Source organism: Mirounga angustirostris, unplaced genomic scaffold (genome assembly GCF_029215605.1).
Source record: "Mirounga angustirostris isolate CCGP_5_RB_7025 unplaced genomic scaffold, mMirAng1.0.hap1 SCAF_5, whole genome shotgun sequence".
NCBI lineage: Eukaryota > Metazoa > Chordata > Mammalia > Carnivora > Phocidae > Mirounga > Mirounga angustirostris.
Window position 1 is genome coordinate 47319463 of NW_026991713.1, and position 26704 is coordinate 47346166.

At 39.4% G+C, this 26704-nt stretch overlaps 2 protein-coding genes and 1 pseudogene across 6 annotated transcripts in view; all 3 read right to left on the bottom strand.

Annotated features, from left to right (window-relative positions):
• CPSF6 (cleavage and polyadenylation specific factor 6) overlaps nt 1–9269 on the bottom strand; it is a 34866-nt gene extending 25597 nt beyond the window's left edge. For 3 of the 5 annotated variants that reach the window (XM_045872998.3, XM_045872997.3, XM_045872996.3), the window contains exons 1-2: nt 9112–9268; nt 1303–1512 (exon numbers count right to left, since the gene is read on the bottom strand). In XM_045872998.3, the coding sequence (XP_045728954.1) occupies nt 1303–1512; nt 9112–9171 (270 nt within the window). In that variant the 5' untranslated portion in view covers nt 9172–9268. Of the gene's footprint in view, nt 1–1302; nt 1513–9111 lie in introns of all 5 variants that reach the window. The other 2 variants (XM_045872995.3, XM_064590904.1) reach the window with 1 other exon arrangement.
• A 2883-nt stretch (nt 9270–12152) lies between these two features.
• Nucleotides 12153–13147, bottom strand: LOC123838357 (microtubule-associated protein RP/EB family member 1-like). The gene has a single exon (XM_045867380.3). The coding sequence runs from the start codon at nt 13076–13078 to the stop codon at nt 12272–12274; it is 807 nt and encodes a 268-aa protein (XP_045723336.1). The 5' UTR covers nt 13079–13147; the 3' UTR covers nt 12153–12271.
• An 11812-nt stretch (nt 13148–24959) lies between these two features.
• On the bottom strand, nt 24960–25454 carry LOC123837499 (mitochondrial import inner membrane translocase subunit TIM14-like; annotated as a pseudogene).
• Between the last annotated feature and the right edge of the window lie 1250 nt (nt 25455–26704).

A 26704-nucleotide genomic window follows, 5' to 3' on the forward strand; every position in this document is an offset into this window, starting at 1 on the left:
TTATATCAAATATTTAACTCTTAAAATGATCCTGTTAAGTCCTATTATTACTCCCATTTCTCACATGGTGCTATGGAGAAATTAAAAAGCTTGTCCAAGATCACAAAAGTAGTAAGTGGACAAGCTACGATTCAAAGTCTTCTTTAGCAATCACTCTCCCCAACTACACTGATAATGCTCCAGTATTATAAAACTGCTCAGACTGAGTGGTTGGAGATAGGTTAATTTTTTTAAAAATGTGAACATTTTAAAATAAAATGCTACCAAGGAAAGAAGGATGACAAATTTTGATTTCTAGACAATTTTTAAACTTTCAAATGTACGTTCTAAATGTTTCTAAGTAGAGATGTAAAGATTCTTTTTTTTAAAGATTTTATTTATTTGACAGAGGGACCACAAGCAGAGGGAGAGAGAGGGAGAAGCAGGTTCCCTGCTGAGCAAGGAGCCCGATGTGGGACTCGATCCCAGGACCCTGGGATCATGACCTGGGCCGAAGGCAGCCGCCGCTTAACCGACTGAGCCACCCAGGCATCCCGAGATGTAAAGATTCTACAGGACTATTTCAATAAGTATTTAAGATTTAATGCTAAAAATCATAAATATAATAAATATACACTGAACACCCAGTTAATGAAACTCCCAATTAATAATCTCATAGTCTCATAAAAAACCCAAATTAAAATACAATGCATATAGCATTTTCCATGCATATAGGTTTCCATAAATGAGATTTCAAATTTAAAAGCAGAAATGAAATTCAACAAGTTTGTAATATAAATTAGACAATGAAAACTTTTTTAAAAAAGATTTTACTTTTTTTAAGTAATCTCCACATCTAACATGGGGGTCCAACTCACAACCCCAAGATCAAGAGTCACACACACTTCTGACTGAGCCATCCAGGAGCGAGCCCTGGACTCTTTGAAAACTTTTCAAAACCCCAGGTCAAACTGTTTGTTCCTACAGTTCTGAATCCTGGTTTCAGACCTTATGTGAGTATTTTTCTTTGTAAAACTAAGATGGCAGAAGTAGTAAAGTAAAAAGAATACCTGATTTAAACTCAAAATAAATGAATTTTATTTAACTGGAATCTCCACCAAAACAAGCTGAATGACCACAAAATTCAAAACTAGATTTGGAATTTATGTTTAAACGTACTTCAATTTCTCTCCGCATTGCATAAACAAGCATACAGAACAACAAATCTTCAAATTTTTATTTTATAAAACTGGAAGAAATTAACTACTTGAATAGTTCAAAACCAACTACCAATAATTTAATTCATATGTTAAATTTACTTACCCATGTTAGATTTCCAATATACAATGCAATTCTCTTTCCAGTATATGTATAGACAACATTTGGTGCTGCTCCTTTACCCACATCATCACCAACAGTTGGTGGGAGAGTATCCATGTAATCACGGTCTTCTGGGGCATCTCCATTATTTGCAGATGGAGAGATGACATCATCATACAAATCTATCTGATCATGCCCACCATATTCAGCTTCCTGAGACACAGAAATAATGCCCTAAATTATAAAACAGTCAGACAACCACTAAAGAGACTTGAATACAAATTCATTCAACTATTTTGTTTTAAAAATCTGGTAGAAGATAAAGCCCCAAAGATCTCAGTAAAAATCTTCTCTTACTTCACGCCACAGATGTATTCTTGAATGGTAACTATAAAGTGAATTTCTATACAATAAATCCTATTTTTCCACTTATATATAATATAGGAAATAATGTTCTTCGGAGAGAAGAATGATATGGAAACAAAATAAAGTAATAATATAAAACTTTCCTTGGAAGTACAATACTCTTAAGAGTAGAAGTAACAATACATGAATGCAAATAGGTGGACTTTAAAAAAATGACACAAAAATATCACAAACAAAACTCAGAGCCATTATAAATCTTTAATATTTAACTGCAGAAAAATACAACTATTATTTTCTATGGTATTCAGGATCTTGTTTCCCACTCTGTGAAAGGTATTAGTTTTTAAAAAAAAAAAAGCACAGTGAGCTAAGCCACAGGGAAGGGATGAAGAAATGTGGGTACATAAATTATTCCAAATGTCATAACAAATGAACAAGGAAAAGAGAAACAAATAAAATACTCATAAAACTATCCAAATTAGTATCCAGCAACAGTTTCATTATTCTCAGTCAACAAAGAGTTAATGCTTACCTGACTTCTTAGATCTCTAGTCAATTTAGCAAAAGGTATCTAGTCAATTAGCAAGAGAAAAGTGGTATGAACAAGGATCTAGTAAAGCTCTGCCACTGTCACCAGCAGAGTTAAAACAATGCTAGTGGATGCCACTTACATGCCTAAATGGTAAGCAAGGGAAAAAGGAAAACAAAAAAGAAACAAATGTACACAGGAGAGAAATGAAAAAGGAGGGTTCTAGCATAAATAACTACAAGAAAAATGAAATGCAGACGTTGGCAGAACACTCAACAACATTTAAATTGCCCTTCCACAGGCTTGACTAGCCAGAATCAGAAGAAAAACTACTTTTATCTTCCTGCATTTCCATCACTAAGTATCTAAATCAATGTGAACCAAAAAGTAGAACAAAAAAGAAAAAGAAAAAAAAAAATCAATGTGAACTATTTTATTTTTCTTACAGGGTAGAATATTTGAGATAATAAAAGAACTACAATTAAAAAACAACAAACTTGGGAGCTCAGAAATGGGTTATATCCTCTCATAATTTGTTAAGGATGAAGTGTTACATAAATGGCACATAAGGAGGAGCTAAAGGTTCTAATAGTTTTAAGGACTATTACGAGGACAGAGAAATGACCCAGAGAAAGCATTTGTAATAGGACTATAAACAGATCAACAAAATTTTGTTATTATAGGCCCTAAGAGAACATAGCTATTGCTTTGTTATCCAGAAGAGCGGCAGAGTTAAGATTTTTTTAAAAAAGAAAAAAACCTAAAAGAGGAAATACTAATTATACAAATAGCCAAAGGAATCTGAAATTTACAAAGTCATCGTCAGGTAATCTTCTGCATAACTGAGTCAACCAATTTACTAATTATATAACAGCATCTTTACATAACATTTAGTTTTGAGGTAGAATGTCTGTACGACTTATCTATAAGGAACTCTAGGTTAAGTCACGGAACAAAGCCATCTTTAGCAATGGGCAGAAACTAGACCACAATTCACTACATTATGTCTTGATTTTATTTTGTTTGTACAGCAATATCAAAATAATCTTTTAGAACTAAGTTTTTGTTAAACAAAGTAACATGCTCAAATTGCAGTGACAGTAAAAATTAGAAAAAAGGAGGATGAGTTTTGTTATGAAGTTTCAGTGTAGCTGAAGCTTCAGGTAGCGTGGTTGCAGCAGTGGTTCCACACACTTAAGATACTAAAAAGATTCCCACAAGCGGTAGTGGGCATTTTAAACTCTTGCAATCCAGTTCTGTACATCAAGTGGAATTATTATTATTATTCAAAGGGAGTTGTGTTTCCATCCTCCTCAGCAGAGATTATAATCACAATATATGGTCTGAGGGAGAGTAAAAAAGAATGCAAGGATTATTTAAATTTTACACTTTCATGAAACAGGTTAACACATTATTTGATTTTTCATTAGTTGTAAATCTAGGAAAATGTTTACTTAAGCAGACAATAATTTACAAGCATAATCGCAGCTACACTAACCTGGTGAATCACAATCACTTACTATTTTTGTCCGTCCACGAATTCCTATGTTGACACCAACCAATTTTCCACATTGATATGATTCTACCAATATTTAGGATCAGCCATTTTGTCTGGTAGTTGGACTGCTTCCAATTGGTTGAAGTATGATGCTAATTGAGACCAGGGTCCTGGGGTTTGATTTCCATGTGGACTAGTTAGCTTCACTCTGTTCCAAGGCCACAGCCTGTACTTCTAGCCCCAACGGTATGCATTTGGACGTGGTGAAAAAATATTAATGAATCTGAATACAATTGCTGCCATTACTAAAAATGAAACTCAAGGCACATATCTTGAAGTATCAGTACTCTTCCTTTTCAGCTTCAGCATATCACATCTATCCTCCACATTAAAAAAAAAAAAAAGATACAGAACACATCTACTTTCTGTTCCCATTTTAAAAAGGAGGGAAACACATATTCTGAAATTATGCAAAATGTGTACCATAGGTCATATACAAAGAAGGTGAGCTCTGAACATCTACTGAACAAAAAATAGCTTCTACTTTGTCAAAGAGAAATGGTCAACAGTGTCAAGTTCTACTATGGAAAGAATCTTTTCAATTATTATCTTTAGGAAATTTTAATGGCATTCAAAAACAAACAAAAATCAACAATGCCCCTCTAAATATTTTAGGTGTCAAATGCTGCCCAGTCTAACTATCTACTTTTCATAGTAACTAATCTACTGATAGAGCTGCACATTACATGTAACTTCCAATAAAATAACAGTACTCAGGATTTGTTCAAAAAAATCCAGTAATATTTTTCATTCCCTACATTCTAAATCACTAACCATTCTAACGGCAAGGCATCCTTTTAAGATTTTACACTTCAAGATTACGTTCTACATGATATACAAGTAGCTGTTGCCACATTAGAGAAAACAGTTTAAAATTAACATGGATAGTAAAATAACCAAAATCCTATTAGCTCCCTTTTAAAGGCAATGTTTCTTCTTCCCACCAAGGACTTACTTTTAGACATATTTTCCTTAATCACCTCCCACAAAATTTTAGTGTAACAGATGTCCTGTATATACATTCTGTATACCATCACTGGGCTGACCACGGAATAACTGTACTACACTCTTCATTCTCCCTGACAAGCCCAACATGGCTTTTGGTGATCCTAAATTGTAATAGCATCCCTGCATTATACGAAGAGTACCAGTAATGGTACAGCAAAGGCCACCTGTTTCAAAGCCCCTCTATTTAAAAAAGGAGAAGGAGAAGAAAGAAAAAGAAAAAAAAGAGAAAGGAACTTAAAATCCATTTCCATTTGGAGAAATATAAAGGGGGAGGTTTACATTTTGCATTTACAAAATGTATTCTATACCAAGGAAGAAAAATACTAGCATGGAATATCCAGAAGATAATCGAATTCATATTTATCTTTATAGAAAATATATCATTTTCTGATTTTTATCTACTTATGTTCTAATACATTTGAAAATTAATTTTATAATCCCTGTAAAAAGATCAACTAATGGTAAAGAAGCCAACTTCTTTACTAAAAATATGCCACATGAACCACAAATGGTGGACAATTCACAGGCAGCTGAATAAACTACACTCATAAATTATAAAACTGAGTGGGAAGAGTTCTAGTTCCCCTAAATATTTCTACCAAAGTTTCTGAATCAGTCTCTACCTACCTCATTCTCAACCTTACAGCCTTATCTCAGAGGATTTTCTATTAAACATAAATTTATCAGAAATAAGGTTTCACCGACATTTGCCCAGGAAACTTACTTTCCAAAATCGGCTAGACAACTGGCTAGAGTAGATACATAATGATTAAATATAAAGTATAATGACTCATGAAATAAAGGCAAGTTGACTTATGAGGATGTCTAGGTCCTTAGATTTCTAAACGAATTTTTTCCCCAGCCATAACCTATATAGATTTTCATTTTAAAACTCAGTGGTCAAATTACTAAATCAGCACTGTTACCAGTGACCTATCACTAGACAGATCAATAACTAAATTTGCTATTAAGAGCTTTTGATTTCCAAACAAGCAAAATACACACCTCAATGTATACAGTGTAAACTTTCCTGAGGTTCCTAGAATTTTTTACTTTCCCCATCAATAAAAATTCTACAGATAAAGCTACACATAAAGGAGTTTTATAATACATGACCTGTCAGAGTGTTATAATTATGTGGATGTCTCTCACCCCCACTACAGTGCATTTTAAGAGTAGAGACTATCTGAATTTTGTATCCCTCCTTGTTGGCATATAACAGATATTCAAGAAATGTATTTTGAACAACTGAGTTTGAAAATTTTTTATTTAGTCTTGGTCAAAATTAAAAAGTCTAGAATTATTAAATATTAGGTTATTAACTACCACATTAAAGTACAAATCCCAGTTCAAACGGGACTGACATACTATAGAGGCTGAAACAATCGTTTTCTTCTCCACTCAAAATTCAAGTAAGGTAGACGTTGGAAGTAGTTCAAATTATTCCACTGGAGCAACTAACTGTTCTCAATTTGGTTACATCCAAAGACCTTTAATTTAAGAACTAAAGAGCACCCACGAAGAACAGCCAAGTCCCTTGTGCCTTCTTTCTCCAACTTTATTCTCCATTCTTAAATTCATCTCGTGAAGAAAGGAACTCTGTATTTTCACTAAACTTATTCTCACCCCATCCCCAAATTAAAGTTTCTTCTAAGACAGCTGACTGTCTCATACTTTTCGAAATAGGTTTATACTGTCTGTGCTTAACCAAAATACACACCTGAAAAAAAAAACCTTCATAAAGTACCATTTAAAATAGAAGAAAATGGAAAATACAGACTACAGAGAATTTCAAAGTACACAAATGCAATTAAATCTGCAGCTCACAGTAAAGAACAAGGAGTTGTTGTCGGGTTTTGTGTTGTTTTTTTTTTTAAGGTTTACAGCAGTTTAGAAGCCAAAATAAGTCGACTGGTTATACTTAGTAAAACGCTTTACTCAACTACAGTAAGAGTCATAGTTTACTATAGCAACCAGGAGAAATAAGGTCACCAGCTCACAATAAAGTGAAAATTACATCAGTTATAATTCTGTAGTTGCTTCTAATTCTGATCAATTTTCAGAAAAGTATTTCAATGACAGTAACATTTTTAAAAAAAGAGGATGGACCTTGGAAACAACCAACTATCCTTTTGTGGCCATATTTTGCAAAGGAATTACCACAGCAAGCAGATTACAAAGGCCAACGATATGCAAAATAATAACAAAAACAAAGCCTCTGTTTAATCCCATTAATCTATTCAAAACTATAAAGATTTTACTGGTAAAATATACAACCATATGAGAGATAAAATGCTGTAAGTTCAAGTCAACAAAAAGCTACATTTTTAAGAGAACCCTATAAAATAGTTCCCCATCAGGGCCACAAAATTTTAATCTCTTCCCACCTCCTGCTCAGTCAGCACTAGTTACTGCACAGGATAAGCAAGTATCACTCCTTCCAGCTATATGTATTAGACAAATGGCCATCCCAAATTAAGTATGGGAAAGCCTAAAAAAAATCTTTCATGAAGAGGTCCTGAAGAAAGCTCAAATTCTAAAACTGTACCCAAATTCTTCTTTTATCATAGGGGAAAAGGCAAAGCAAATGTAAGAAAAGCTAATGAAGACAGTCTTGAACATTTAACTGCTCCTTTACTTTCAGGTATGGCCCTCTTTTGGATGGAATGTTATATCCATTTGATAAATAAAAAGAAATTTCCTAGAGGTCTTTTGTCTACTGATCTTAAAAGCATTAACATCTGATTGTAGTGCCCGAGATAATTTTCTAATTTGCCACTGACACAACTCAGCACAGTTCTAAAATATAAACACAACAAAAAGAATTAAGATTTTAAAACTTAACGTTTGATTACAATACCCAGTCTTTAACGGAGTAGCAACCATTTAAAGCTAATTGAAAAATGTTTTTCTTTTCTAATACTTAAACCAGAGGCACAAAGTCATTCCTGAAAACAAGAACAGTTAAGGATTTCTAGCTTTCCCTCATTTTAAAAAAATCTCGAGCCCCTAGTCAGAAATAAAGTCCTGAATGTAGTGGGGGGAAAAAAGAAAAAAGAAAAAAGAAAAAACATTAACCACTAAAATTGTATCAAGCTTCTCTTACGGACCTGGAATATAAAAAATCAAGCTTTTAGGTGCACTACAATTAGGCACAATTTAATTTTTAAAAATGTGTTACTACATAAAGGCAGTAAAGATGTGAACAGCAGGCTTAGAGCTCACACGTCACTACTCTAGTAACAAACGAGATCTTCTGCAAGGATGCCCAACATCAGACATCACAGCTCCGCGGCTAGTTCTTCTAGGCAACTGTGGCTTGAGAGATACCGGAAAAACCTTCCATTCTCACTTTCTCCAACCTTTCAAAACGAAAATTAACAGATCCCTCGGAGGGCATTTTACATTTGCTTTTGAAAATCGGGTCTTATTTACAACCTTTTAAACTATACTAAAAGAATTCGGGTGAACGCTCTTTAATCACTCCTCTCACCTCTCGGTGAGCTACCATCTTCACCCCTCCCCCCATCCGACCAACACGCTTCCAAGTCTTCCTTTTGGCTCAGGCCATCTATCTTCACAGGTATTTTCATCACAAAAGCCAACAACAACTGGGCCTCAAAAGCACTGCAAGACCTCGACCACCGAGGCACGGCCCGCGCACCGACTCTGAAACACGATCGATGGTGCAAAAGTCAAAGGACTTGTTGCAAACGTGCCCACACCGAAGCCGCCTTCACAAAGCGTGAGAGGAGGAAGAAGGCGCCACGCCGAAACCTGTCGCAAACGCGAGCAGGAGCCCAGGAAACTGGGCGCGCGGGATACAAAGGGCCATGAATGCGGCCTTCCATGAGGCGACCGTGCGCGGCCGGGGAGACAAAATGGAGCGACGAGAGGAATCGGAGCCCGAGCTGCAGGGTCGGGGAACAGGCGGCGCCCGGCGCGCGCCCCGCCGGGCTTCCTCCTCGACCCGGCGGCGGGGGAGGGGGCGCGGCGGCGGCGGCCCGTTCTCCCCTCCGCGCACACGCGGCCCCACCGCCCGGGCCTAGCGCGGCGGGAAGCGCCCGCCGGCCGCCGCCAACAATGGGGAGGTGGCGGCGGCGAGGGAGGGGCCGGCGGCGTCTGCACGGCGGCCCGCGTCCGCGCTCCAGGCCCCGCGGCGGGCAGCAGCATCCGCGGCCCGCGAAACGACGCGGTAGAACGAGGGGCGAGGGGGGCGCCGCGCCGGGGTCGGACGGCGCGGCCCACGGGCGGCAAGGGCGCACGGTCTGCAGCCCGCGGCAGGCCCTGGGTCAGCGTCCGGACCGCAGCGCCGCCCGCTTCGGTGGCGTGGGCCCGGGCCCTCACGTACCTGGTTGAACTCTTCGCCCACATCCGCGTAAATGTCTATGTGGTCCACACCGTCCGCCATCTTCTCTCGGCCGAGGCCGCCGCCGCCTCCTGCAGGTCTGCCCGCCGCGGCAGCAGCAGCGGATCTAGCGGCGGGGGCGGGGCGCGCTGCGTCACTTCCGAGGCCCGAGGGACGAGGCGGGGGCGGCCGGGGGCGGCCGGGGGCGGCGGGCGCGTCTGCAGCGCGGCCGCTCGGCGGGCGCGGAGGAAAAGCTGGCGTCTCTGCTGGCCGAGGCGGTTTCTTTTGTGTGTCTAGGTTAGGCCTGGGGCTTGGGGGGAGTCCCAGCTGTTTCCAGAGACTGTGTTTTCACGTTGCCTCTGGCACACTCAAACGTTTTGTAATAGTTTCATCCTCAGTTTTGCTTACAATTCTCAAAGCCAAGGCTTCTAGAGAGGTGGGAGTTTTATATCCATGATTAAATACAAGTGTAACCCAGCATTCTGTGAGCGCCTTGAGGGCGAAAACAACGTTCTTATCCCTGCATCCTCAGAGACCCGCAGTTTCATTTGCCTAGTAAACGCTGGATTCCCGTTGATTGTTGTCTTGAGCAATTTGCAAGCTACTTAGGTTATTTGCATGCTATTTATGTTTGCATCTCTATCCCCTGTCACCGTCTCCTTTCATCTCCTCTTTCCCCGTCCGTTGCCCTTTGTTTTTTCCCCCCGCTTGGATCGCAGTTGGTTTTTCTCTGAATAGTTCAAACGCCTCTAACTTGAATGCAGTCATCCTAGAGCCCACCCAACAAGGTAGAGGCATCTTGGGGCAAAGGGCTTCTCAGAACCATAGAATGTCTGAACGAGAAGGGAACTGGAAAAGGCGTCATTAGGTCCAAACATCTGTTTTTCAAACGAGGGAACGGAGGCCAAATAGAAGTAAGTGATTTAACCGGGATCACGTGATCAATACAGACCGCTTTTGCCACCAGGGTTTTATTCAAAGATGTCTCTCCAGTTAGAAACCTTACTCCATTCTTTATTTCTTTTTCACCCATTTAAAAACCCACCAAATTAGAGTGTGTTTGCTAAGATACAGAAATCTTTTGCACAGTGATAAGCCAAAGAATATCCACCTGTACTTGGTATGTTGGAAGAAGCTTAGTTGGAGTCTTAGAGACCAATGTGGTGATGTGGATAACAATTACTAGTCAGTTTACCAGTAAGATGACCTCAGTCGAGTTACCTAACCTCTCTCTCACGTTCAATTTCAGAATCTTCAGACTTGAGGTAGTAATATTTACCTCACCAAGGCTGAAGGTTGATGGTAGTTTAAATGAGGTAATATGCAAAATGCCCTATCCTCTTCCACTTCTTGGAAATACTGATTTTCTTTTTTCCATGGGGCTTTATAGAAGACAAGAGCCATTCATGATAAGGGGCAAGACCTTTTTTTAGATTTGGGTAGGCACCATAGGCCCATCATAGATGTCCATATCCCAATCCCCGGAACCTGTGACTTTATTAGCCTTGGAAAAGGAGCTTGACTTATCCTTGATTTCTTGGTAGGTCCAAAGTAATCACAAGTGTCCTTATAAGTGAAAGAGGAGGCAGGAGAAGGGAGATTTGATGATACGAGCAGTGTATGTTCTTTTAGTACACTTAAAAATCATTCCAGGGTTCTGACTTCTACCATTACCTACGAAAAAGCAGCCGTCAGTGTGACTTTCTTTGAAGGTCATTGGGGTTCCCCCCAACCCTGGCCGCTTTTAAGATTTTTTTTTCTCTTATACTTTGGTTTTCTGCTCTCTTACTATGTATGTTTGGAAGTGTATTTCTTTTTATTTATGATGCTTGGGATTCACTGAGCTTCTTGAATACATTGATACCTTTCATGAGTTCTGGAAAATTCTCAGCCTTTACCTCTTCAAATATTGCTTCTGCCCCACTCTTTCTTCTCCCCCTCTATAACTCCAATAAATGTATGTTAAATCATTACTATCCACTATTTCTCTTACCTTCTCCTTTTTTATCTCTTCCTGCTTCATTTTGAGTAGCCTTTTTTCTGATATATTTTCTAGATGACTAATTCTCAAATAGAAATAAAAATAAATAAATAAAAAATAATGGGGATGCCTGGCTGGCTCAGTCGGTAGAGCATGCAACTCTTGATCTTGGGGTTAGGAGTTTAAGCCCCACATGGGGTATAGAGCTTATGTTAAAAAAAAAAAATAGAAACAAAAAAAAATAGATTACTAATTCTCCCATGATGTCAAACTTATCTACTTAGCTATTAATTTTGGTTTTGGGGTGGTTTGTTTTTGGCAATTTTAAGACTTAAAATTTCTATTTGATTCTTTTTAAAATCTGTTATGTTCATTTTTATAGCATTCTATTCTTTGCCCAAACAGTAAGTCGTGGCTTTCATCTCTTTGAGTGTAGTAGAAATCATTGGTATACAATCTGGGTCTCTGCTAATTCCAATATCTGGAGTCCCATTGAGTGTATTGTTGGTTCTTTGTTTTAGTTATTTGTTGTGGTTTTGTTTTGTTTTGTTTTTTGAAAGAGAGAGGCGGGGCGGTCAGAGGGGAGGGAGAGAGAATCTTAAGCAGACTCTACGCCCAGCCCAACACGGCTCTATCTCACAACCCAGAGATCAGGACCTGAGCTGAAATCAACAGTTGGACGATTAACCGACTGAGCCATAGAGGCACACCTATTCCTTGTGTTCCTTATGCTGTTTCTCACTCATGTTGTCTTTTTTTTTTTTTTTACTCTTAAGGCATTTATTTATTAAAACATTCTCTGCCAAGATTTCACATTAGCTTAAAATTCAAATCAGTCTTTACATTTCCCTACTGAGGTTTCCACCTCAGTGTATCACATAAAAACACCTTCTCCAGCAATCAGTGTTACCAGCGTCCACACGGTGAGCCCCATGGTCAGCCTCTTTGTTCCCTAGGTGACCCAACTAGATGTTAATACTGCTCTGCTACGGGGTAAAAGCTCCTAACTCAAACTCATTGGAAAAGGGGTGAAATTTCTGCAAAGTGCACTTTAAGAAGAGGTATTGTTTGCTCATGAAAAGAAACCAGTGACCCCTCTAAGAATAATAAAAGGGGTTATTTTACAGTTAAGCACATGATTTGGAGTGAAGAATTCGGATGTTGCTCTGCTGGTCCAGGCCGTTAATACTCTTCTTGTTCCTCCTGTGGGCCCCCTTCATCAGGTATCACAAAGCCTTCATCTGTGGCATACAGAATGTCCACGATCCTCTGCAATACCGGGTCGTTTTCCCCCTCATTCTCCTGGCAAATCAATTCAATGTTCCTTAGCTTTCCAAAGTAGAAATCTCTTTCTTTCTCCAAGTCTTCGACAGTAAGTTTCAATGCGTTGACCTGCTGCATCAATTCAGCTGCTTCGTCATCCCTGTTGCCCACACCAGGATTCTTTCGCACCACACCCGGGCCAGCCTTAGGGGTTGCAGTAGTTCTGTGTGTTGCAATGGGCCTCTGTGGAGCTGCACTGCTAGAGCTGAGAGGTTTCTTCGGTTTGTTCAGAGCTGGAGCAACAAGGGAGGGAGCCACTGCAGTTTCTTGACCTTGTCTGGCAGCTACGGGGTCACAGTCTTTTCCATCATAGTTTGCATCAAAAAACTTCTTGAACCACTGAACAAATTTAAAATTGTCCTGAATCTTTCCTTTTACTAATTTGTCCACAGGAATTATTTTGTCAACACCCATTCTCTTAAAGCCTGCTTGTAGTATTTTGAAGTTCTGGATGTACTCATGTTTTAGCTTAGCCTGGAATTTCACTTTCTTCAAGGCAATGGAGCCAGGGAACAGCATGTCCATAAACTGACAGTAGGCAGCCCCTGAGCACAACTGTTCGATCTTCGTCAGATTCAGCTGCAGAGACTCATTGATCCAGGCCAGCATGTCATGTCGACTTAGGTTATCACTGGTGACTGATGTTGAATATACGTTCACTGCCATCTTCAGCTCTTGGCGGGACCGCGTCCACAGCCTGTGCCCGGCTTCCGTTCCGTCTTCGTCTTGTTCAAACCGCCCCCTCACTCATGTTGTCTTATTACCTGACTATCTTTGTGTGCTGGACATCATAATCGTAATACTTGAAGAAATAATGTGAGTCCTAGGATAATTTTTTTTTCCATAGGAGGATTTTCATTATTTTCTGCAAGGCATCTCCGGACACTAATAAACAAGATCACCCTCATCCAGGTGACCTCTCAGCCAACTCTTTTGAATCTGAAATGCAAAAGCACTCTGAGTGTATAGGCCTAGCCTTTCTACATCTTGGCCAGGTAATTCCTTACTCCCTGGCGGGCTTTTTGATGATTTTAAAATGTTAACAGCGGCGCCTGGGTGGCCTAGTTGGTTAAGCATCTGACTCTTGATTTCAGCTCAGGTCTCGATCTCAGGGTCATGAGATTGAGCCCTGTGTTGGGCTGGGCGGGGAGCCTACTTAAGATTCTTTCTCACCCTCTGCCCCTCCCACCCCTGCGCTGGTTCTCTCCCTCTCTCTCTTCCCCCCCCCAAAAAAAATAATAAAAAAATAAAATGTAGTTACAGGGTATCTGCTTACTTGGCAATGTTCAAGAAATGAAATATTATTGTAGATTACAAAAGAAAATGCATAATAATAAAAACAACAAGCAAAAACTCTATACTTATTCAGTACTTCTATATACCACCCTCTTTGTTAGACATCTTATGGTTATTAATGTACATAGATGAAAGATTGGAGATTCGGATTTTTATCCTGACTTGACAACTGACCAGCTAGGTAACCTTAGACAAGTCCTTTAGCTCAAGTCCTCCATGAAGGTCCCTCTCAGTTTTGAAATCCTGTTATTAAAATCTACACAGAATTCAAAGTCCAGAGTGCCTTGAGAGCAATTTGACAATGGTATTACCAGAAATGTAGTGGCTTGAAACAACACCAATTCATTATCTTATAGTTCGAGAGATCAGAAATCCAGAATGGATCTCACTGGGCCAAAATCAAGGGGGTGGCAGGTCTGCATTCCTTCTGGAAGCTCTAGAGGTGAATACATTTGCTTGCCTTTTCCATCTCCTAGAGGCTGCCCACATTCTTTGTCTGCGACCCCCTCCTTCCCACAATGATGTCACTCCAACAATATAAACAATATAAAATCAAAATATTCAAGAAGAGTAACAAAGAGGTTAGAAGGAGGTAAATAATGTTCTAAGGGTCTCTGTATATGTCCTTCTTCTCTATATAGAACTTTCTCTCCTTTTCCATGCACATGTCTATGCAACAATAGCAACCTCAGCTCCTGCGTTCAAACAAGCGCCGTTCAGGAAAATGGTGATCTTGTCTTAGTTTCAATCACAAAATCTAAAGAGAGCAACTGATAGCTCAATTTTTACAGGAGTCTACTTTTAGTCCAATCAAGTTTAAGGAGAAGGAGTCACAGAGTAAAAACACAGCTTACAAAATCTACCCTGTGAGTTAGGAAAGGGTAGAAAACTGTCGGTGGAAGACGGTTGCTCTGAGCCAAGCAGATACCCCAAAGCTTGTCTAATGCATCCCCCCTCTTAGAGGACAGCACATAGACAAAGCCCTGATGGTTGGAGATGGCAAATCCAAATCCATAAATATTTAACACATATTATCATTCTGACTTACTTCAAGTCAGTCCATGCCATAATCTCCATAGGAATATGATTTTGGTCCTAATACTGTAGGTTATAGTTTAGGTCTATGCTCCCCAAACTTTTATTTTAAAAAAATTTTTTAAAGATTTCTTTTTTTTTTTTAAAGATTTTATTTATTTGACAGAGAGAGACACAGCGAGAGAGGGAACACAAGCAGGGGGAGTGGGAGAGGGAGAAACAGGCTTCCCGCCGAGCAGGGAGCCCGATGCAGGGCTCGATCCCAGGACCCCGGGATCATGACCTGAGCCGAAGGCAGACGCTTAACGACTGAGCCACCCAGGCGCCCCTAAAGATTTCTTTATTTATTACTTATTTGAGAGAGAGAGCACAAGTGGGAGAGGCAGAGGGAGAGAGAGAGAGAATCTCAAGCAGACTCTGAGCTGAGCACAGAGCCAGACATGGGGCTTGATCCCATAACCCTGAGATCACCACCTGAGCTGAAACCAAAAGTTGGACACCCAACCAACTGCACCACACAGGTGCCCCTGCTCCTCAAACTTTAAAAAATACCCCTAACATTTTAAACATGCAGCCATAATATATATAAATGTAAATATTATTTTATAAGGCATTTTATATTAACATTTTTATATCGCGAACACCCATACAAATATATAATTTTGTTTTCTTTCTATTTTTTTATTTCTTGGAGCAAATATATAATTTTTTTTAAAGATTTTATTTATTTATTTGAGACAGAGAGAATGAGAGACAGAGAGCATGAGAAGGAGGAAGGTCAGAGAGAGAAGCAGACTCCCCGCCAAGCAGGGAGACCGATGCGGGACTCGATTCAGGGACTCCAGGATCATGACCTGAGCCGAAGGCAGTTGCTTAACCAACTGAGCCACCCAGGTGCCTGCAAATATATAATTTTGAAGGATGAAATAAACAAGGTTTTTAAAAAGATTTTATTTATTTATTTTACAGAGAGATAGAGAGCACAAGCAGGGGGAGGGGCAGAGGGAAAAGGAGAGAGAATCTCAAGCAGACTCCATGCTGAGCATGGAGCCTGATGTGGAACTCGATCTCACAACCCTGAAGTCATGACCTAAGCAGAAATCAAGAGTCAGTTGTTTAACTGACTGAGCCACCCAGGCACTCCAATAAATAAGATTTTTTAAATGCATGGCTATTATAATGGCCTTATATTATCATTAGTGGATATAAATCCATATTTCAAATAGTCTTGAAATTTTTGGTCTTGCTCTTGTCAAATCTGATTACATCATCCTTGTTTTCATCTCATGATGGGACTGACAAGAATTCATACTAGAAGTAGGTGTTGGCTCTGCTTTCTTGTCTTTCACTTGTACTTTCATTATTAGTATTAGCAATGAACCATGGTTTCTTAGGATTTTTTTTAAAACACCTGGGCATTTTGTGATGGTTAACTTAGTTAAAGTGAGAAAATAAAATCTCTAAGTCTATGTAACTGGGCTCTCATAAACTGCCATGTATCATAATACACAGCAAGTAAAGTGTATTAAGTGCCCATGTGAAGGAATCCCTTTAGAATCCTCTGTGTTGGGGAGAAAGTCCACCTCTTTCCTCAGGACTACCCCCAACAGGAACAATAATGTGGGAAGTGAAAAAAGTTAATGATTCAAAATCCCTCACTTCCATGGGACCCTTCCATAATTCATCTAAATTTCCACTCCACTTTCCTCTCTGTCATACATATTCCCCTTTGTGTTGGATAGGGGTTGGTGAGGCAGCAGCCATATTTCTGCATCTAAGTGGAAATTGAATAAAGGGTTACATTTAGTTTGGATTTAATGGAAAATATTTATGTATAAGTTATTGTTAACCATCCTGACATAGGAATGCTTTCCAGAAATATTTTTACTGCCACTGTGCCAAGAGATTCTGTGATATGAAAATGCAAAGCCAGAGGTCATATGGTGATCTGAGTCTATCCAACCATGCTAGGCAATAGAAATATGTGGGTACTGGAGGAGAAACAAAGTTTGAAATGTATAGAATCAGATACTATTCTTTAGAAAATTAGTCTAAAGAGACGTGCAAAATTACAAGTGAAAGATTTGGTTCTCATTAATGCTACATAAACACTACATAATGGGGCATATAAAAATATCAACTCACTATATGTATATATTTTTAAGATTTTATTTATTTATTCAAGAGAGAGAGAGCGTGATTGAGAAAAAGAGAGCGGGAGAAAGAGCATGAGCAGGGGGAGGGGTAGAAGGAGAAGCAGACTCCCCGCTAAGCAGGGAGCCTGATATGGGGCTCGATCCCAGGACCCCAGAATCATGACCCGACTGAGCCACCCAGGTGCCCCTCAACTTGCTATATATTCTTTTAATGAGAAAATCACATGAAATTGAAATTCCTGTGTTTCTTTTCTTCTTCTAAATAACAATTTGCTTTCATACCTTATGTTCATAATTTTTTGTTATTTTTCTTTAAGAAAGCTCCCAAAATATGGATATATCAATCCCCAGGAAACCTAGATTTATGCCTGCCACATACCTTAGTAACATGAAATCATTTGACATATGAATTGAGCAAGGACACTATTCCTATATTAAATATTAGTTAATCTTAACTTTTCAGTTTTTTAAATAAAAAAATATAAAAATATATGCTCTATTATCTTTCCATATCCCAATGAATATATGTACATTCTCCAGAAATAATTAGTTAAACCAATTGCTATGGCTAAATAAAAAAGACTTATTGCAACACCGGAGAAATGGGGCATTACACCCTTCATTGCCCCTCCTTGAATCAGTCAGTTCCACATTTTTTTGTTTGTTTGTTAAGTAAGTTCCATGCCCAACACGGGGCTTGAACTCACGACCCCAAGATCAAGAGTCGCATGTTCTGTGACTGAGCCAGCCAGGTGCCCCCGGTTCCACATTTCAAACACTGCACTTCCTGTTACCAAATTCTGTTAGACTGTACCATATAAAAGTGCAGGTTTTATAGGTCATAAATGGTCTAACATTGGCATATCGTTGGCATTGCATATGTGGTATTCACCCAGATATATCATTTGGAATGCATTTGGCTGCAAGTAAAAGAAACAAAACTTGGGGCGCCTGGGTGACTCAGTCCTTAAGCATCTGCCTTGGGCTCAGGTCATGATCCCAGAGTCCTGGGATCAGGTCCTGCATTGGGCTCCTTGCTCAGTGGGAAGCCTGCTTCTCCCTCTCCCACTCCCTCTGCCTGTGTTCCCTCTCTCGCTATGTCTCTCTCTGTCAAATGAATAAATAAAATCTAAAAAAAAAACCTTATAGCACATGGTCATGCACGCACTGCCGGGGTGATCAGCTACTGGCCAAAAAAAAAAGTTCATCTCAATTACGTACAGACAAAATACTGCATAGAAACATGTTCAAATGTCAATATCATTTTCGAACAGTGGGATTATGAGTATTTTTAGTTTCTTATTTATACATTTCTGTGTTTTTAATATTGCTACAGCAGGTATTTATTAACTTTATAATCAAGACAGAATTTCAACCTTATTTTTAAAAATAGAAAAGCATAGAGGCACCTGGCTGGCTCAGGCGATAGAGTGTGCAACTCTTGATCTCAGGGTTGTGAGTTCAAGTCCCACATTGGGCATAGAGCTTACCTAAAAAAAAAAATAGGGGCGTTTGTGTGGCTCAGTTGGTTGAGTGGCCGACTCTTGATCTCCGCTCGGGTCTTGATCTCAGGTTGTGAGTTCAGGCCCCATGGTGCCCACTAAAAAAAATAAAATAAAACAATAAAAATTAAAAGTAAAATGTTTAAAAAATAGAAAGCATAAAATTAAGATTTTTTAATGCAGTATAGCCATTATCTTGGACTCAGGTTGGAGCTTGACATTTGGAAACCTGTAATAATAATGAGTCACACACTTGATTGAAAAATAAAAACATATAAAGGCTACACTGTAGTTTGCCATAAACTATTTTTCAGCACTTGTGTGAATTGTGTTTAAAAAACAGACATTTCTCACCATGGTTTTTTTTTTTTTAAAGATTTATTTATTTATTTATTTGAGAGAGAGAGAATGAGAGAGAGCGAGTACATGAGAGGGGGGAGGGTCAGAGGGAGAAGCAGACTCCCCGCCGAGCAGGGAGCCCGATGCGGGACTCGATCCAGGGACTCCAGGATCATGACCTGAGCCGAAGGCAGTCGCTTAACCAACTGAGCCACCCAGGCGCCCTCACCATGGTTTTAAAGTGTATTGTTTGATACAAGTGGTCTTTTTTTGTGCTATGTGAAATGCATTCATCTTTGTGTTTTGAATGATTTATTTCTGGAAATTACTGAAGATGAAGATAAAATCCATGTGAAGAGCTGTTCTTCAGCAAAATACAATAACATTAGTATGAGTGAAAATATTTTTCAGTATCAAAAACTGCTTTTTTTTTTTTTTAACTAGGCTCCATGCCCAGCGTGAAGCCCCACCTCGGGCTTGAACTCAGGACCCTGAGATCAAGACCTGAGCTGAGATCAAGAGTCAGATGCTTAGCCAATGGGCACCTCAAAAACTGCTTTTTGTGGCGCTAATGGGACTAAAAACTAGTAATCTTACCATTTTTTTCCATACAACTTATACAGCAACTAAATAAATGTATAAATGATGACAGAATTTATTCATTCTACTATCCCACAAATGTTTTTAATGCAACTACTGCATGGGGGCCACTGTGGTAGGTAGGAATGAATAATGCAAATGTAAGATTTCATTATCATGTAGTGAGAAGTGGCATGGCAAGGTGTAATGTAACAGATCTTGGTTTGAGACCCAACTCTGTCATTTGAGACTCAACTGTGCCATTTTGGGCAAGAGTTACTGAACTTCAATGGGACTTGTTGAAAAAAATAAAGATCATAATATCTACCTCAAATAGAGGAATAGAAAGAAGCCAACAATTATTGAGCACATAGTATTATGCACCAGCCCCTGAGATATATGCTTTATAAGCATCAACTCAAATTAGAAAGTGTATATACAGTGTGAGAGATGGGGGAGCTGGTAATCCTTAGAGGTACAGGTATTACATTGGAATCTCTGGGAATGTGTCAGTCAGAACCTCGCAGGAAAGAGATGGTACACTCAATGGGGAAATGGAGAAGAATGTAATGGAGTAACCATTTATGGGGGTTCAGACAGGGTTAAGAGAAACTAATAGAGGATGACAAAGCACTGTAGGGCAAGCCTGAAGGGATAAGGGAGCAATCAATTACTAAAACTCAGAGAGAGAGAGAGATCTGTAGTTGTTGGAGAAGGCTGCCTGAATCAGCTGTAGCCTTCAGGCATACAGTGGAGAGATCCTGGAAAATAAATCCTGATATTACATCTTCCTTGACCCCCCCCTCCTGGTGGGGCCTCCCACTGATTGAACCCAACTGGAAGTCAGAGGGGAGGAAGTACCATTGGTATGGCCAATAAAGGTCACCCACTGGAGCAGAGAGCAGGATGGAAAGGGTGGGAAGTAGGTCTGGAGAAGCAAAGAGAATATCTAGCACAGAAAGTATAGAAATGAGCGAATGTTGCCTCCCATGTATGTTCACCTATGGGATCAAAAAGCTGTCATCCACCTTTGTGGAGAGCAGCGACTTCAGAGAAGGCATGTTTCTAGGCCAGGCTTACTTCAGAACCAGTCTTGTTCTAAATTCTAAGCTCAAAAGTGATGAGATTTAAAATGTATTAGTCAACTCTGGTTAAGTTTTCCACATGGCCAATTCAGTGATTAAATTGTTCAATAGTGAGCATAACTAGTTTTTAAAAAATGTCTCCTCCTCACTCAGAGTCAAGAAGAAATGTTTCATCTCACGAGCTAGGTAAGCTATTATGGAGCTTGGGTTCTGACTAGCAAGCTATTGTATCTCCAACTCCATTTCATTTTCATAGACTCTCCTAAAATGAAGCTAATTCTCCTATTCACTCCTTTTTCTGTATGCTGTCTCCCTTCATCAAGAAACAACCCCAATTACATGGATCCAGGAACAGAAATACCTGGGGTGAAGTTACAAACTGTCTCTGCACTAGGCTCCAACAATGTTAAGATTGGCCTTGGAAGGGGCGCCTGGGTGGCTCAGTTGGTTAAGCGACTGCCTTCGGCTCAGGTCATGATCCTGGAGTCCCTGGATCGAGTCCCGCATCGGGCTCCCTGCTCGGCAGGGAGTCTGCTTCTCCCTCTGACCCTCCCCCCTCTCATGTGCTCTCTCTCTCTCATTCTCTCTGTCTCAAATAAATAAATAAAATCTTAAAAAAAAAAAAAAGATTGGCCTTGGAAGAAGCAGGCTTGAATAAAATGAACATAAGTGATGATGATGATGGTAGTAGTGATAATAATGATGATAAACCCTTATATCACACCTCTTATACTCTGAATTCCTTGAGGTCAAGGAACACATTTTTCTTATCTTTATATTTCCATAGCATCTGGAAGGATGCCTTAGTTGAATAAGGTATTTAATGAATGTTGGCTTAATTGAATTGTTAAAAAGAGTCAACAAATTTCAGAACTAAGAAGGACCTATGAATCCAAGTACCCCCCCCCCCGTGGCTTTTTTTTCTTTTTCTTTCTTTCTTTCTTTCTTTTTTTTTTTTTTTTTGAAGAAGAGGAAACCTAATCCTAAACAGGTTGGTGGTAAAACAGTGCTGGTCCCACCACACAAATCCTTGAGTAAACAAGTGAAAGAAATTGGAACTGAGATGTAAGTGTTACTAGGTAGTGTTAAAAAAAAATGAAAGGGAAAAAATGCAAATTGTTGAAAAGCCTAGGTTCATTCAATCTCAGTCTTGTTGAATTTTCCTTTAAATATTTCTTTTTTAAAAAAGATTGTGGGGCGCCTGGGTGGCTCAGTTGGTTAAGCGACTGCCTTCGGCTCAGGTCATGATCCTGGAGTCCCTGGATCGAGTCCCACATTGGGCTCCCTGCTCAGCAAGGAGTCTGCTTCTCCCTCTGACCCTCCTTTCTCTCATGCTCTCTGTCTCTCATTCTCTCTCTCAAATAAATACAATCTTAAAAAAAATTTTTTTTCAAGATTGTATTTATTTATTTATTTATTTATTTATTTATTTATTTATTTATTTATTGAGAAGCACCAGCAGAGGGAGGAGAGAGGAAGAACCTTAAGCAGACTCGGAGCTCAGCACGAGCTGACAGGGGACTTGATTTCATAACCTTGAGATCACGACCTGAGCCTAAATCAAGAGCCAGACGCCCAGCTGACTGAGTCACCCAGGCTCTGCTTCCTTTCAATATTTCTCAAATACTTTCTATTTTGTTATTATTATCCTTTTTTTTAAAATTTTCTTTATTTATTTGTCAGAAAGAGCAAAAGCAGGGAGGGTAGCAGGCAGTTTAGGCAGAGGGAGAAGCAGGCTCCCTACTGAGCAAGCAGCCCCATGGGGGGCTCGATCTCAGGACCCTGCGATCACGACCTGAACTGAAGGCAGACACTTAACCATCTGAGTGACCCAGGCGTCCCTCTGCTATTATTATCCTGATGCAGACTTCATCACTACAAATATCCAATATAGATAATCTAATCCAATGTGCTAATTTTACAAAGGAGGAAAGTGACTTGCTCCAGAACATGGTAGAAGGGATGCATTTTCTTCCCTCTTTAAGAGTCATATTCAAGTTTTGCCTAAAGTGAGACTAGAATCCTGATCTATTGGCAAACACTTTGTTGCCTTAGTTTTCCTGACTTCTTTGCAGCTAGGATAGCATCGTGACTTGGTTCTGGCCAAGGCAACTTAATTGAAATTTCCACGGTAGAATATGGGAAAAGTTTTGCTTTCTTAATAAATAGGATAGATATAACCTTTCTTCCCCTCTCCTTTTTTCTGTTTTGAATGTAAACTTGATACCTAATGGAGTTAGAGCAATTGTATTGCAACCATGAGACAATAAATGTGGGCAAAAGCCAGCATGATAAAGATGGAAAGCTGGAAATAGCCTGTGCTAAGATTCTGTTCTGGAGTATTACAGAACTATTGAAGGGGCGGCTGGGTGGTTCAGTTGGTTAAGCATCTGCCTTTGGCTCAGGTCATGATCCTAGAGTCCCAGGATCAATCCTTGCTCAGCAGGGAGTCTGCTTCTCCCTTTGCCCCTCACCCTGCTTGTGCTCTCTCCCACGTGCTCTCTCTCTCAAATAAATAAATAAAATCTTTAAATTAAAAAAAAGAACTGTTGGGGCACCCAGGTGGCTTCAGTCGGTTAATCACCTGCCTTCACCTCAGGTCGTGATCCTGATGTCCTGGGATCGAGTCCCCCAACGGGCTCCTTGCTCAGTGGGGGTCTGCTTCTCCTTCTGCCTGCCACTCCCCCTGCTTGTGCTCTCTCTCTCTGACAAATAAATAAATAAAATTTTTTTTAAATTTAAAAAAAGAACTATTGAATAACTTCAGACATTGTCAGAAAAAATATATTGAATTGTTATGTATGTTAAATATGTTATTTAAAAAACTAAAGGTGGCCTCCCAAATCAGAGAAACATAATATATAGCCTTCACATCAGGGAGCAAAAAGGTGGTGGGGAGATGGAAATTTTTTGCTCATCGAGCAAGAGCCAGGAAAGGAGAAAAGAAAGAAAAACAGAAGTATAAATAGAAAACACAAAATAAGATAGTAGTTTATGTCCAAATACGACAGGACACAAACAATGTACATCAAACAACTCATCAATTAAAAGACCTAGATTATCAGAGTCAAAATAATCTTGACATCACGTAGGAGACGCACCTAAACAAAGACGCACAGACAGGTTAAAAATAAATGGATACAAAACGATGTGTCAGGCAAATAGTAGCTGAAAAAAAGCTGGTATAGTGATGTTAATATCAGATAAGAAAATTTAAGAGAATTTAACCATTAATAAAAATAGAGACAGCAATGTATCTTCTTTTTTATTTTTCCCAGTTTTATTGAGATATAATTGACATATGACAGTGTATAAGTTTAAGGTGTACAGCATCATACTTTGATTTATATATATTGTGAAATAATTACCACAATAAGTTTAGTTAACATTCACCATCTCATATTCGTTTCTTGTGATAAAAACTCTTAGGATCTGGGGCGCCTGGGTGGCTCAGTTGGTTAAGCGACTGCCTTCAGCTCAGGTCATGATCCTGGAGTCCCTGGATCGAGTCCCACATCGGGCTCCCTGCTCAGCGGGGGGTCTGCTTCCCCCTCTGCCCTCTTCCCCCTCTGCCCTCTTCCCTCTCATGCTCTGTCTCTCATTCTCTCTCTCTCTCAAATAAATAAATAAAATCTTTAAAAAAAAAAAAAACTCTTAGGATCTACCTCGTAACCTTCAAATATACCATGCAGCAGTGTTAACCACAATCATTGTGTACATTACATCTTTAGTCTTTACTTATCTTATAACTGGAAATTTGTACCTAGTGATGTATCTTCTTTCAAGTAATGTTGGAATGCATAAAAAAAAAAGGTAAAAGGAAAATCGCTGTGTAGAGGCAACTACTATTAACATATTGGGTATTTTCTTTGAGTATTTTCCTTTGCTTCTTTCCCTGACTGGAAGTAACTGTGTATTTTTTTTTATACGCCATAGGAAACTGATATATGAGAATTATAGAAAAAGGTACACAATGCTGAAAAGTAAAAAGGGGAAAGTAAAAATTAGCATTATAACTAGAGATAATCCTATTACCATTTCAGGTATATCTTTCCTCTATTGTGATGCACATGAAGAAATATACATTTGTTTTAAAAAATGGTGTCATGATGTGCGCCTCCTTTTCACTCCTTTTTATATCAATAAGTATCCTTTTGTATCACTTTAATGGGTATATATTACCTTTGTGTGACTTTACCCTATTTCTCAATGCATATTTTTACAAAGTTGAAATGATACCATGTATCATTCCCCATCTTTCGTTATTCATTTACTATAAAATAAGCAATTTCTCATATTACTAAGATATTTTCTAAAGATAAATTTGAATGATCAAATGATATTTTATGGCTGTGCATAACTAACTTAGCTATTGTTCTCTTGTTGAATATTTAAGTTGTTCATGATATTAAGTTGTCTCGCTTAGAGATGCTGCAACAGTAATCATATTTCAGAATATTTTTTTTAAAGCGTGTAGCTTTGAGGCATTTTATTATAAAAGCTGGCACTTATATACAGAAACTAACCAAAACTTAAAATTCACCACACAATTACTTCATTTTTTCGCTTGACCGTCTAGTAAATCTTTAGCTTCATTGATTTTGGCTGCTAAATAAGGAGATCCAACCCTGTCTGGGTGATTTAAAAGCATAATTAGTTGGTGAGCATCTCTTATTCCCCCTTCATTGGCAATAGGGTTTATAGTTTATACCTACTATTTTTTTTTAAAGATTTTATTTATTTATTTGAGACAGAGAGAATGAGAGAGAGAGAGCACATGAGAGGGGGGAGGGTCAGAGGGAGAAGCAGGCTCCCTGCCGAGCAGGGAGCCCGATGCGGGACTCGATCCAGGGACTCCAGGATCATGACCTGATCCGAAGGCAGTCGCTTAACCAACTGAGCCACCCAGGCGCCCAGTTTATGCCTACTATTAATGCTGCTTCTGTTTCATCATTTTGGGTTCAAACCCACCTTTCTAATAGCCACCACTGAAGACAGATTTTGGTAGACTTTGAAAAACTTGTTTTACTTGAGGCTCCATGTGTTTCATGGCTTGCAAAATATAATAGCCTGCAAATCCTACAGCAGCAATAGCCAGTCCAGCTGCTCCCATTGTACTGGCCACGGGTCTGGCTCGGCTCCCCAGTCTCCGCTGAGGGTGCCGTTCATCCCAGCCCAAAGGCCACGGCGGCCAGTTCCATGCCTCTCCAGAATAATTTTTAATAGCACTGGGACCCCTTAGATTTTTCCGTCAAAGTTATTATAATATACAAGGAAGGCATCAGCAAGGCATTAATTGAATGTCTAATTAGTTATTAATATGTATATAATTAACATATTTGCCCTGGGTAAGTCAAATGTATGATTTAATAATGTTGAATTTAATATGCTGATTATATTCTTCATAGTGTAGTTGGTCTTCTTAGGAAATCTATGCAGATAGGACCTTTATTTCTCTTTTATAAGACTTGAGCAGCTTATTACAATTCCTAGGTGTTACAGGCTTTTCTAGTTATTTATATATATTTTTTATATTTAATGGGTCAAATTTGTGATTTATTTGATGCAAAGTCTTTCATAACATAATACCCCAATCACAACATTGTTCTTCCCTGAATCCCTGCTTGCCTAAGTCATAAGGACCAGCCGGGCTGGTGGGGGAGGTCTATTGCCTGAAATTGTGAATGTCACAGGAATCAAGGGAGCATGCCAAACACAGAGGCATATGGATTGCTGAGCTGAGTGAGCTGCAGAAGAGTATTCTGGATCTCCAGACTGAGGATGAGGGTCAGAGACAGATATTAGAAATCAGAGAATTATGCCAGGAATTGAAAAGCCAGGGACAGAAGAGTGGAGAAAAAAGACCGATCTGATGAAGAGTCTGCAGTCTGGGCTTGTCTATATACCTGCTTGGAAGCTGTTACTGCTGGCTTTATTGCATGCACCTCCATGTGGCCCACGAGGGTGTGTTCAAAGAGTCAGGACCAGAGGTGTCACCAACATGCCCCTCCTTGCCCCCTCTAGCTCACATCCTTCTTTAGCTTCCCTATGTTAACAAGTAGAAGGTTCATGTATTATTCCTATGGCTGCTGTAACAAATGACCACAAATCTAGTGGCTTAAAACAACCCAAATTTATTATCTTATAGTTCTGGAACTCAGAAGTCTGAAATGGGTCTGCCTGGCCTAAAATCAGGGTGTTGGTAGGGCAAGGCTCCTTTCTGGAGGCTTTAGGAAAGAGTCTATTTCCATGCCTTTTCCATAAAAAAAAAATCAGTCTTCAGACTTAAACAAATGTCTA